The following is a 12,322-nucleotide window of genomic DNA, read 5'->3' as shown; positions in this document are numbered from 1 at the left end:
TGAGGTCATCTATTCTTCCAAGGAAAGGAATGCAACTTTGACTGCTAGAACTCCTGGGGGAAATCCCAGGGTCAAATGTCTGCCTTCAGAAGCAGAAAAGACTCTCTAATATGGCTATTCAAAAGAAATCATTACTATCTCCAGAAGTAGAATTCCTTATTACTGGTTATTTTGGAATTAGCACCACGATGACCATTAACTAAAACCAATTCAAATAGCAGTCAACAATAAAAGAATGGTAAACTCATTTAACGGAGAAGGCAATGACACCCCACTCCAGTACTCTTGCCTAGAAAATCCCATGGGCGGAGGAGCCTGGTAGGGTGCAGTCCATGGGGTCACTAGGAGTCGGACATGACTGAGCGACTTCACTTTCATGCATTGGAGAAGGAAATTGCAACCCATTCCAGTGTTCTTGCCTGGAGAATCCCAGGGACGGGGAGCCTGGTAGGCTGCCGTCTATGGGGTCACACAGAGTCAGACACGATGGAAGCGACTTAGCAGCAACAACAAACTCATTTAAACTCATAAACTGTGATAAACTCATTTAAAGAAGTATTAATATTATGCAGCCATTACAAAATATTTATATAGACTATGTAATACTATGGGAAATTGTGAAAAGGATAAGAAATGGTAATAAGAATGTAATATGTAATACATATGTATTATATATTATGGAAAAGGAAATGAAAGAAAATACCAAATGTTATCCATTCCACAAATATTTCTTGAGTGTCTATATATGTCAGGTCACATGCTTTAAAACAAAAAAGACACAGTGGTGACTTTTGCCCTGTATTAAATATCAGACTAAAACTTACCTGGTTTGAGTATATTAGAGTATATTAACATTTTGTGATCACATGTTTCTGATGTCAAAAAATGTATATTCCAGCAGAACAAAATATACTTCTAACCTAGCCATAAGGCATTTTCCCTCATCCTTCGAACCCGCCTGACTCACTGAAAATGTCAGGCATGGAGCTTACCGTTCAGTTCAGTTCAGTCGCTCAGTCTTGTCTGACTCTTTGCGACCCCATGAATCGCAGCACACCAGGCCTCCCTGTCCATCACCAACTCCCGTAGTTCACTCAGACTCACGTCCATCGAGTCAGTGATGCCATCCAGCCATCTCATCCTCTGTCGTCCCCTTTTCCGCCTGTCCCCAATCCCTCCCAGCATCAGAGTCTTTTCCAATGAGTCAACTCTTCACATGAGGTGGCCAAAGTACTGGAGTTTCACCTTTAGATCTCAGTCCTTCCAATGAACACCCAGGACTGATCTCCTTTAGAATGGACTGGTTGGATCTCCTTGCAGTCCAAGGGACTCTCAAGAGTCTTCTCCAACACCACAGTTCAAAAGCATCAATTCTTCGGCGTTCAGCTTTCTTCACAGTCCAACTCTCACATCCGTACATGACCACTGGAAAAACCACAGCCTTGACTAGATGGACCTTTGTTAGCAAAGTAATGTCTCTGCTTTTGAATATGCTATCTAGGTTGGTCATAACCTTCCTTCCAAGGAGTAAGCATCTTTTAATTTCATGGCTGCAATCACCATCTGCAGTGATTTTGGAGCCCAAAAAAATAAAGTCTGACACTGTTTCCATTGTTTCCCCATCTATTTCCCATGAAGTGATGGGACCAGATGCCATGATCTTCGTTTTCTGAATGTTGAGCTTTAAGCCAACTTTTTCACTCTCCTCTTTCACTTTCATCAAGAGGCTTTTTAGTTCCTCTTCACTTTCTGCCATAAGGGTGGTGTCATCTGCATATCTGAGGTTATTGAGATTTCTCCCGGCAATCTTAATTCCAACTTGTGCTTCTTCCAGCCCAGTGTTTCTCATGATGTAATCTGCATATAAGTTAAATAAGCACAGTGACAATATATAGCCTTGACGTAGTCCTTTTCCTATTTGGAACCATCTGTTGTTCCATGTCCAGTTCTAACTGTTGCTTCCTGACCTGCAAATAGGTTTCTCAAGAGGCAGATCAGGTGGTCTGATATTCCCATCTCTTTCAGAATTTTCCACAGTTTATTGTGATCCACATAGACAACGGCTTTGGCATAGTCAATAAAACAGAAATAGATGTTTTTCTGGAACTCTCTTGCTTTTTCCATGATCCAGAGGATGTTGGCAATTTGATCTCTGGTTCCTCTGCCTTTTCTAAAACCAGCTTGAACATCTGGAGGTTCACGGTTCACATATTGCTGAATCCTGGCTTGGAGAATTTTGAGCATTACTTTGCTAGTGTGTGAGATGAGTGCAATTGTGCGGTAGTTTGAGCATTCTTTGGCATTGCCTTTCTTTGGGATCAGAATGAAAACTGACCTTTTCTAATCCTGTGGCCACTGCTGAGTTTTCCAAATTTGCTGGCATATTGAGTGCAGCACTTCCACAGCATCATCTTTCAGGATTTGAAATAGCTCAACTGGAATTCCATCACCTCCACTAGCTTTGTTCGTAGTGATGCTTTCTAAGGCCCACTTGACTTCACATTCCAGGATGTCTGGCTCTAGGTCAGTGATCACACCATCGTGATTATCTGGGTTGTGAAGATCTTTTTTGTACAGTTCTTCTGTGTATTCTTGCCATCTCTTCTTAATATCTTCTGCTTCTGTTAGGTCCATACCATTACTCTCCTTTATCAAGCCCATCTTTGCATGAAATGTTCCCTTGATATCTCTGATTTTCTTGAAGAGATCTGTAGTCTTTCCCATTCTGTTGTTTTCCTCTATCTCTTTGCATTGATCGCTGAGGAAGGCTTTCTTATCTCTTCTTGCTATTCTTTGGAACTCTGCATTCAGATGTTTATATCTTTCCTTTTCTCCTTTGCTTTTCACTTCTCTTCTTTTCACAGCTATTTGTAAGGCCTCCCCAGACAGCCATTTTGCTTTTTTGCATTTCTTTTCCATGGGGATGGTCTTGATCCCTGTCTCCTGTACAATGGCACAAACCTCATTCCATAGTTCATCAGGCACTCTATCTATCAGATCTAGTCCCTTAAATCTATTTCTCACTCCCACTGTATAATCATAAGGGATTTGATTTAGGTCATACCTGAATGGTCTAGTGGTTTTCCCTACTTTCTTCAATTTAAGTCTGAATTTGGCAATAAGGAGTTCGTGATCTGAGCCACAGTCAGCTCCCAGTCTTGTTTTTGTTGACTGTCTAGAGCTTCTCCATCTTTGGCTGCAAAGAATATAATCAATCTGATTTCAGTGTTGACCATCTGGTGATATCCATGTGTAGAGTCTTCTCTTGTGTTGTTGGAAGAGGGTGTTTGCTATGACCAGTGCATTCTCTTGGCAAAATTCTATTAGCCTTTGCTCTGCTTCATTCCATATTCCAAGGCCAAATTTGCCTGTTACTCCAGGTGTTTCCTGACTTCCTACTTTTGCATTCCAGTCCCCTATAATGAAAAGGACATCTTTTTTGGGTGTTAGTTCTAAAAGGTCTTGTAGGTCTTCATAGAACCATTCAACTTCAGCTTCTTCAGCGTTACTGGTTGGGGCATAGGCTTGGATTACTGTGATATTGAATGGTTTGCCTTGGAAACGAACAGAGATCATTCTGTCGTTTTTGAGATTGCATCCAAGTACTGCATTTCGGACTCTTTTGTTGACCATGATGGCTACTCCATTTCTTCTGAGGGATTCCTGCCCGCAGTAGTAGATATAATGGTCATCTGAGTTAAATTCACCCATTCCAGTCCATTTCAGTTTGCTGATTCCTAGAATGTCAACGTTCACTCTTGCCATCTCCTGTTTGACTACTTCCAATTTGCCTTGATTCATGGACCTGACATTCCAGGTTCCTATGCAATATTGCTCTTTACAGCATCGGACCTTGCTTCTATCACCAGTCACATCCACAATTGGGTATTGTTTTTGCTTTGGCTCCATCCCTTCATTCTTTCTGGAGTTATTTCTCCATTGATCTCCAGTAGCATATTGGGCACCTACTGACCTGGGGAGTTCCTCTTTCAGTATCCTATCATTTTGTCTTTTCATACTGTTCATGGGGTTCTCAAGGCAAGAATCCTGAAGTGGTTTGCCATTCCCTTCTCCAGTGGACCACATTCTGTCAGGATGTGGACCACTTATTCTGAACAGGAAAGGACATTGGACACACAGTCCTTTGCTTATTAGTCGTGCAACAGGACACTCCTGCCCCTCCCGTTAAAAAAAGAAAGAAAGAAAAATGCAAAACCGCCCTGAAAACAAACTGCAGAACTTTTAGTCTTGGAGTGAACAAGCACATAAACTAAGAAGGAATTGCCCTCAGACGAGTAAGTAAACACCTTTGAAATGGTCAAGAGGCTGAAACTGTTTGTGGGGGAAATTCTGGGTAATTATCCCACCAGTTAAAAAAAGATCACGTCCCTACATACGAACCTGGAATGTCAGGTCCATGAATCAAGGCAAATTGGAAGTAGTCAAACAGGAAATGGCAAGAGTGAAAGTGGACATTCTAGGAATCAGCGAACTAAAATGTCTACAATGCGGGAGACCTGGGTTCGATCCCTGGGTCGGGAAGATCCCCTGGAGAAGGAAATGGCAATCCACTCCAGTACTATTGCCTGGAAAATCCCATGGACAGAGGAGCCTGGTAGGCTACAATCCATGGGGTCACAAAGAGTTGGACACGACTCAGTGACTTCACTTTCTTTTCTTTCACGTCCCTATTCACTTTCAGCCCTATTCGCCGGGCGTCCCCCACCCGCTTCTTTCCCCGGTACTTCGGCGGTCTGGAACTTCCGTACTAGTGTCCTGGGGCCAATAAGCGCCAAGTGGCCACCTCTCCAAACCCCGCCCTCCTACTGGCCAATGAGCTTCTGCGCGGCAGGTGACGGAGCACCGCCCCCTTCCTCTCAGCCCACCAATAGGGGCCCGACCCGACTAGGCGGTGTCAATAAGGTGAAAGCCCCACTACTCGGGAGCCTCAGCCTAAGATGGGCCGACTTTGTGTTGAGAGCCAATTGGAGGAAAATCCCACCTCTAGGTGGCTCAGTCCTTCCAATAGAGTGAGAAACTATCTCACAGCGAAAACTAGTGAGGGGACCCAATGGTATAGGAACTTTCACTCTGACTAGAGGACGAAGCCAATGGAGTAAAAAATTCACCCTCGAGTTGGCACAAGAAGCCAATGGGATGAAAAGATTCCGCAACGACCGTGGCGACGGAGCCAGTGGAGTGCCAGGCCCAGAAACGCTACCCAATGGGATGACGGAGTTCGCTTCCGGCCTCGGCCAGAGCCAATAGCAGTCGCTCGCCGGCTCCCCGCCGCCCCACCTCAACAGGCTGCAGAGCTCGAGTTGCTGGCCCAGGTGGGAGGTTCCCGCGGCCGAGGGAAAGATGGCAGCGGCAGTGGTGCTGGCCGCCGGGCTCTGCGTGGCGCGTCGGGCGGTGGCGGTGGCAGTGGCAGGGCCTCGGGGGGTGCAGGTGAGAGGTGGCTATGGGGCGAGGAAGGGGTCCCGCGGGCTCTGACTCTCTCCAGGGCCGGGGTCTGCATTCCTCCTCGGCTCCCCCGCCCCGCCCCCCACTCCCGCCCCGCACTCCACCCTCCCCACCCCACCCCCGCTCCGCACCCCCCCAACCCCCCCCCCCCCCGGGGCTAGAGCAGCCCTAAGGCCTCGCGGGACCGCAGCCTGAGTGCCCGGCGGGGTACGTTGTCCCTCCCGCAGCGCAAACTCCAGGGCTCTGCGCCGAGGTCGGACTGATGGTCGAGGTGGCCTCTCTTAAAACCTCGCCGCGGGAGAAACGAGCCCGCGATGACCTATGCCACACACAGGCCCTGGCCCCGAGGTCGACACAAGGTCACTGCACCATGTGCTGCCCTTTACCAGCCAACCGAAGGCCTACCCGCCTCCCCACCCCCCTCCCCCACCCTGCAGAATTAGAGGGAGCCATTCTTCTCCCCGTTTACTAGAACGATTCAAGGAGTCATGCACCTCATTCCTTTCTCCCACAGTGTGACACCTCTGACTTCAGCCTTCTCTCAGCCCCTGGGAAACTGAGACTTACCCTCAGTTCCCTGGGGCTGGGGTTGTGTGCACTCAACTCCTCCCTCCACTGATTCAGGAGACTGGAGGCAAAATTCACATTAAGAGGTCAGGTGTGACACCCAGACGCCCTGGTGTCAAACAGGGCAATTGTATTAAACCTCAATAAAACAAGTAAGACAGCATAAAGATCAGACAAAAAGTAATGGAAGTGGAAACATAAACAAAGAGATCCAAAGTAGTCTTAAGAGATGATACAAATCACCCCTTTATATTTGATGCTGAGAGAAGAGATTTACCTAAGGTAATTCAATAGTCCATGGGGTCGCAAAGAGTCGAACAAGACTGAGCGACTAAACTCACAATTAAACACACACTACTAAACAAAAAAAAAGTAGTAAAATAGGAACCAGGACATAAGCCTCTGGGTTCTCACTTGGCACCCTTTCACCTGAACAGGGATATGTTTCCTTAGTGCTTCAGGGGCAGCACTCAATCGCATTGCTGAGACCTGCACTGTAATACTGCCTGTTATATAACCAGGCCCAGCATTATCTGGGCCTACTCCCTGCTGCTGATACTGTGAAAGTGAGGAACTCTCTCTTTTAGTGGGAACCACTAATAGGTTCTTAGAAGGGTGAAGTTAATGGCCATCAAGAGTCCAGTCTCTTGCCAGCCCCACCTAAGTACATGAGAGAGGTATTGCCAACTTCCTCCTTTGGGTGTGTCTGACCCACCTGCAGGTCCGAGGAGCTGCAGGTGTGACTGATGGGGATGAAGTAGCCAAGGCCCAGCAGGCAGCTCCTGGGGGAGCAGCCCCAACCATCTTCTCCCGGATCCTGGATAGAAGCCTCCCAGCTGACATCCTATATGAGGACCAGCAGGTGAGGTGCCCTTAGGACCCACCCCCCTAGGAATTTCATAAATACAATCCAGCCTGTTGAAGTAACATGTTGGCCTCTGGCCTGTCACTGCTCCCAGTGTCTCGCATTCCGGGATGTGGCCCCTCAGGCTCCTGTGCACTTTCTCGTCATTCCTAAGAAGCCCATTCCTCGGATTAGCCAGGCTGAAGAGGAAGACCAACAGGTGGGAAGGACAGGGCCAGGGTTTGGCTGGGGGAGCCCTGTATTCCTCTAGAAATTTTGCTCCCTTATAAATGAAGCAACCTGTCTCCCTCCCCTTTCCCTGTAGCTTCTTGGACACCTTCTCCTTGTGGCCAAGGAAACAGCAAAGGCTGAGGGGCTGGGTGATGGATACCGACTTGGTGAGTGATGTTTGGCCCCTGAGCCCTTCCCTCGACTGTTAATTCTCATACCTGCCCCTCTGTGTGACCATTCTTTGACCTTCCCATGATCCTCACCCCCAACCCAAAACTCCATTTCAGTGATCAACGATGGCAAGCTGGGTGCACAGTCTGTGTATCACCTACACATTCACGTACTTGGGGGCCGACAGCTCCAGTGGCCTCCAGGTTGAACCTACCAAATGACCAGGGACCCCAGACCTGGATGTTTGGATGGGATGGGGGAAAACGGCACCCTGTGATGCTAATAAACTTGCTCTCCCTCAATTCTGGATCCTTGTCTTAAATATATAAAGATTTATACTACAAATAGGAAAGAAAACTGATTCAAGACTATGATCCCCCTTGACTATGGTCTGAGACACTTAAGGAATCCCATTCTGTAAAGGAGTATTTGCCTATATATCTCTGAGCTCAAGACTCGTGGTCTACCTGGGGCAGGCTTCTAGAAAAGTAGTGGTAGGAATTCGCCTGAATGGATAGGAAGAGACTGAATCCCAAGACTTGCTCAATTTACATGCCAAGCCACATTCTAAGGGGGGTCTATAAGGACTGTCAATGTGAGGGCCTTTTACTGGAAGAGAAATAATCACACCAAAAAAAACTGGCTACCCTTTGGCTAATCCCCATGTCTCACCATTTTGCTTTTGAGCTACTTGTCTGATGCCTCTTCGTCCTTAAAAGCTTTGAAAAAATGTCCCTCCATAAACACACGAGGTAGGCTTTTGACTGATACCTCAGCCCTGTGCCTGTTCTAAAACACAGTTTAGTTTAGTTCTAAAACACAGTTCAGTTTAGTTCAGTTCAGTCACTCAGTCGTATCTGACTCTTTGCAACCCCATGAATCACAGCACGCCAGGCCTCCCTGTCCGTCACAAACTCCCGGAGTTCACTCAGACTCATGTCCATCGAGTCAGTGATGCCATCCAGCCATCTCATCCTCTGTCGTCCCCTTCTCCTCTTGCCCCCAATCCCTCCCAGCATCAGGGTCTTTTCCAATGAGTCAACTCTTCGCAGGAGGTGGCCAAAGTACTGGAGTTTCAGCTTCAGCATCATTCCCTCCAAAGAAATCCCAGGGCTGCTCTCCTTCAGAATGGACTGGTTGGATCTCTTTGCAGTCCAAGAGACTCTCAAGAGTCTTCTCCAACACCACAGTTCAAAAGCATCAATTCTTCGGCGCTCAGCCTTCTTCACAGTCCAACTCTCACATCCATACATGACCACAGGAAAAACCATAGCCTTGACTAGATGGACCTTTGTTGGCAAAGTAATGTCTCTGCTTTTCAATATGCTATCTAGGTTGGTCATAACTTTCCTTCCAAGGAGTAAGCATCTTTTAATTTCATGGCTGCAGTCACCATCTGTAGTAATTTTGGAGCCCCAAAAATAAAGTCTGACACTGTTTCCACTGTTTCCCCATCTATTTCCCATGAAGTGATGGGACGAGATGCCATGATCTTCGTTTTCTGAATGTTGAGCTTTAAGCCAACAGAATGGGAAAGACTAGAGATCTCTTAAAGAAAATTAGAGATATCAAGGGAACATTTCATGCAAAGATGGGCTCGATAAAGGACAGAAATGGTATGGACCTAACAGAAGCAGAAGATATTAAGAAGAGGTGGCAAGAATACACAGAAGAACTGTATAAAAAAGATCCTCACGACCCAGATAATCACGATGGTGTGATCATTCATCTAGAGCCAGACATCCTGGAATGTGAAGGCAAGTGGGCCTTAGAAAGCATCACTACAAACAAAGCTAGTGGAGGTGATGGAATTCTAGTTGAGCTATTTCAAATCCTGAAAGATGATGCTGTGGAAGTGCTGCACTCAATATGCCAGCAAATTTGGAAAACTCAGCAGTGGCCACAGGACTGGAAAAGGTCAGTTTTCATCCCAATCCCAAAGAAAGGCAATGCCAAAGAATGCTCAAACTACCACACAATTGCACTCATCTCACATGCTAGTAAAGTAATGCTTAAAATTCTCCAAGCCAGGCTTTAGCAATACGTGAACCGTGAACTTCCTGATGCTCAAGCTGGTTTTAGAAAAGGCAGAGGAACCAGAGATCAAATTGCCAACATCCACTGGATCATAGAAAAAGCAAGAGAGTTCCAGAAAAACATCTATTTCTGCTTTATTGACTATGCCAAAGCCTTTGTGTGGATCACAATAAACTGTGGAAAATTCTGAAAGAGATGGGAATCCCAGACCACCTGACCTGCCTCTTAAGAAACCTATATGCAGGTCAGGAAGCAACAGTTAGAACTGGACATGGAACAACAGACTGGTTCCAAATAGGAAAAGGAGTATGTCAAGGCTGTATATTATCACCCTGCTTATTTAACTTATATGCAGAGTACATCATGAGAAACGCTGGACTGGAAGAACCACCTTGCTGCTGCTGCTGCTAAGTCACTTCAGTCGTGTGTGACTCTGTGCGACCTCATAGAACCACCTTAGAAAACCTCAAAAAGTTCTGCTTAGGTACAGAGGCCAGCGGAACTTTAAGAGCCGGGCTGACGCGGAAGGGAATCCAGACGGAAGGCAGCCATACCAAACCACAGCGGGTTTAAGACTTCCGCCCCGCAGAGAACTTGCCAGCACCCTGACCCTCCACGTCCGCCCAGCTCTAGTTCTGCGCAGTCTCCTGGCATGATTTGCCGTCCCTATGGCAACCCGGTAGCTGGCGTCGGAAGATGGAGACCTCTGAGTCTACTGACAGATCGCAGTCGCGGTGAGAGCCACAGCTCTGGCTGCGGGCGGAAGGGGACAAGGAAGTTAACAGACTGCTGTGCTTCTGACAGCTTTGCCGCTTTCTTTTTTTTTTCAGATGTTTAGACTTACAGCCCAGCTCGGACGGACTAGGGTCCAGTTCCGATCCCTTTTCTTCTTGGGATGGCCGTCATAGATCTGCCCTGGTAGCTGCAACCGCAGCAGCTTCAGCAGCTGCCACAGCCGCCTCCACTGCCAGAGCAGCTGCATTATGGACAAAGAGCCCAGCCCCCTACTCTCATGGGAACCTGCTCACGGAGCCCTCCTCTGACAGTCTGACAGAGCGCTACACTGGACCCAGATTTACCCACAAGATAAGCCACGGGAGACTCGGCTTTCAGCCTGCCTATTTTCCCCATATTGCTCGGAATCCCTATACTACAAATGACCTTAGCTCTAGCCGTGGCCCTATTCCTGGCTCCAGTTCTGGCCCTGTTCCTGGCTCCAGCTCTAGCCCTGGTCCTGACTCCAGCTCTGACCCTGGACCTAGCTCCAGTTCTGGTCCTGGTGGTAGTCCTGGTGGCTCTGGTCGAGGTCCTGGCCATGGCCCTGGTCCTGGTGGTGGCTCTGGTCAGGGTCCTGGCGGTGGCTCTGGTCAAGGCACTGATCTTGGTCCTGCTATTGATTCTAGGCATAGCCCAGGCCATGGCCATGGCCCTAGGTTCAACTTCTCTGCTCCTGTAGGCTTCAGAAACCCCAGGGGAGATCTTATCCCTAATTATACCGGCTGCAAACACCACTGTCACTGGGAACCGCAGAAACAATCCTGGAAATTTTTGAAAGTCTCAGAACCTGGTGCCCGAGGGCTGTGGAAGCCCCCCGAAGTTGAAGGGAAGAGTACAGTTCTCAGTGAAACACTGCCACGGGGCCAGTGCCTTCTCTACAACTGGGAGGAGGAGGTATTAAGGTTTGACCTGCTCCCTTTTCTTGAAGGCTGCCCCCAGTTGATGGGGGTGGGTACAAGGAAGGATATCATTGTCACTCAACTTGGGGCCTACAGAGAGCCACCAACTACCTGGATCAAGTCCCAGTCATGCAGGATGGCTCTGAGAGTTTCTTTTTCCGACACGGACACCGGGGACCGCTGACCCTGCAGCCACAGTCACCCACGTCCTCCTGCACCACCCAGAAAGACTCATACCAGCCCCCAAAAAGCCACTGTCAGCCAATTCGAGGTATGAAACATGAGAGAATGGGCAAGAATGAGTTCAGTAGAGAAAAAAAGGAATATCAGGTGGGCCTATGGTTGTCTGAGGGGTATAAGGACAAAACCCAATTTTTCCTCCTTTCCCCAACTTTGTTTCTTCTGGGCCTGTTTCTTAAGCAGCCTCCTCTATTCTGTCCATTCTCTGACCTCCCCCAGGGAAGCGTGAAGCCATACTGGAGATGCTCTTGCGCCAACAAATCTGGTGAGATGCTGGGTGAAGGGAAATGGGGAGGGAGAGGACAAAAGTCAGTGGAGAATGCCCTTGACACTCCCCAGGTCTCTGTAGTAAAGAGGTGCAGGCAGAGCAGGAACCCACAAGGAAGGACTCTGAGGTCGAGTCTGTGACACACCACGACTACAAAAAGGAGCTGGTGCAGGCAGGGCCTCCTGCCCCAACAAAGGTAAGAACGCAGTCACCCCCACCCCCCACTCTTGTACAGCTGGGTCCTGACAGGCTGTGGGAAAGCAGCCAGCCCAGAGGCTGAAGAGTTAACTCTTCAGGCCAAGAGTTATGCAGTATTTCCCTCACAGATCCACGACTACCATACAGAGCAGCCTGAAACCTTCTGGCTAGAGAGGGCACCTCAGCTACCGGTATGTGAGGGTGACCGGCTGTTGGGAGTGGGTGAAAGGAGGGGAGGAGGCTGTTCTGTCCTGGCTTGGGGCAGAGCAGGCCCCGTCCTCATTCTGGCACTCCTCCAGGGTGTCAGTAACATCAGGACACTAGACACACCGTTCCGGAAGAACTGCAGTTTCTCAACACCTGTGCCTTTGTCTCTAGAGCAGCCGTTGCCCTTTGAACCTGAGAGTTATTCCCAACACGGAGAAATATCTTCCCTTGCCTGTCAGGGAGGGGGGCAGGGTGGTGGAGGGGGTTGAACTACTCCTATCTAAGGGCTGAGGAGGGAAGTAGATGTGGAATATGGAATCTCCTTCTCTCTCAACTGGAGAGGTGGGGAGGAAATGAATTTGGTCTGTACTTGGTGACAGGGTTTCACATAAAAAGTGTTCTCTCTCATCCTGAGACTGC

General features: G+C 48.2%; 2 protein-coding genes across 5 annotated transcripts; both read left to right on the top strand.

The window, feature by feature from the left end:
• Positions 1 to 5,098: 5,098 nt before the first annotated feature.
• HINT2 (histidine triad nucleotide binding protein 2) lies at positions 5,099 to 7,578 on the top strand. Of its 2 annotated transcripts, none has more exons than XM_027549641.1 (5): positions 5,099 to 5,448; positions 6,752 to 6,892; positions 6,990 to 7,094; positions 7,200 to 7,272; positions 7,393 to 7,578. In XM_027549641.1, the coding sequence occupies exons 1-5, from the start codon at positions 5,362 to 5,364 to the stop codon at positions 7,482 to 7,484; spliced, it is 498 nt and encodes a 165-aa protein (XP_027405442.1). In that variant the 5' UTR covers positions 5,099 to 5,361; the 3' UTR covers positions 7,485 to 7,578. The 2 variants fall into 2 exon arrangements, with proteins under 2 accessions (XP_027405442.1, XP_027405443.1); XM_027549642.1 differs by lacking the exon at positions 5,099 to 5,448 and adding an exon at positions 5,763 to 5,822.
• A 2,112-nt stretch (positions 7,579 to 9,690) lies between these two features.
• Positions 9,691 to 12,310, top strand: SPAG8 (sperm associated antigen 8). 3 transcript variants are annotated; one of them, XM_027549639.1, is made up of 7 exons: positions 9,691 to 10,047; positions 10,144 to 10,984; positions 11,086 to 11,260; positions 11,449 to 11,494; positions 11,579 to 11,693; positions 11,824 to 11,886; positions 11,995 to 12,310. In XM_027549639.1, exons 1-7 carry the CDS (start codon positions 10,010 to 10,012, stop codon positions 12,169 to 12,171), a joined length of 1,455 nt encoding a protein of 484 aa, XP_027405440.1. In that variant the 5' UTR covers positions 9,691 to 10,009; the 3' UTR covers positions 12,172 to 12,310. The 3 variants fall into 3 exon arrangements, with proteins under 3 accessions (XP_027405440.1, XP_027405441.1, XP_027405439.1); XM_027549640.1 differs by lacking the exon at positions 11,449 to 11,494 and having other exon boundaries at positions 11,569 to 11,693; XM_027549638.1 differs by having other exon boundaries at positions 11,824 to 12,310.
• Positions 12,311 to 12,322: the final 12 nt, after the last annotated feature.

The sequence above is a fragment of the Bos indicus x Bos taurus genome, chromosome 8 (assembly GCF_003369695.1).
Source record: "Bos indicus x Bos taurus breed Angus x Brahman F1 hybrid chromosome 8, Bos_hybrid_MaternalHap_v2.0, whole genome shotgun sequence".
Lineage (NCBI taxonomy): Eukaryota > Metazoa > Chordata > Mammalia > Artiodactyla > Bovidae > Bos > Bos indicus x Bos taurus.
This window is presented reverse-complemented; position numbering and strand designations above follow the sequence as displayed.

What these genes read in the sequence shown, in the direction of transcription:
- HINT2 (XM_027549641.1), top strand. Translation starts at nt 5,362, where the DNA reads ATGGCAGCGGCAGTGGTGCTGGCCGCCGGGCTCTGCGTGGCGCGTCGG. An exon ending in CAGGGCCTCGGGGGGTGCAG is followed by an intron (nt 5,449 to 6,751) that starts GTGAGAGGTGGC and finishes ACCCACCTGCAG; the next exon opens with GTCCGAGGAGCTGCAGGTGT. An exon ending in GGGTGATGGATACCGACTTG is followed by an intron (nt 7,273 to 7,392) that starts GTGAGTGATGTT and finishes ACTCCATTTCAG; the next exon opens with TGATCAACGATGGCAAGCTG.
- SPAG8 (XM_027549638.1), top strand. Translation starts at nt 10,010, where the DNA reads ATGGAGACCTCTGAGTCTACTGACAGATCGCAGTCGCG. An exon ending in CCACTGTCAGCCAATTCGAG is followed by an intron (nt 11,261 to 11,448) that starts GTATGAAACATG and finishes GACCTCCCCCAG; the next exon opens with GGAAGCGTGAAGCCATACTG. An exon ending in CTCTTGCGCCAACAAATCTG is followed by an intron (nt 11,495 to 11,578) that starts GTGAGATGCTGG and finishes AGGTCTCTGTAG; the next exon opens with TAAAGAGGTGCAGGCAGAGC.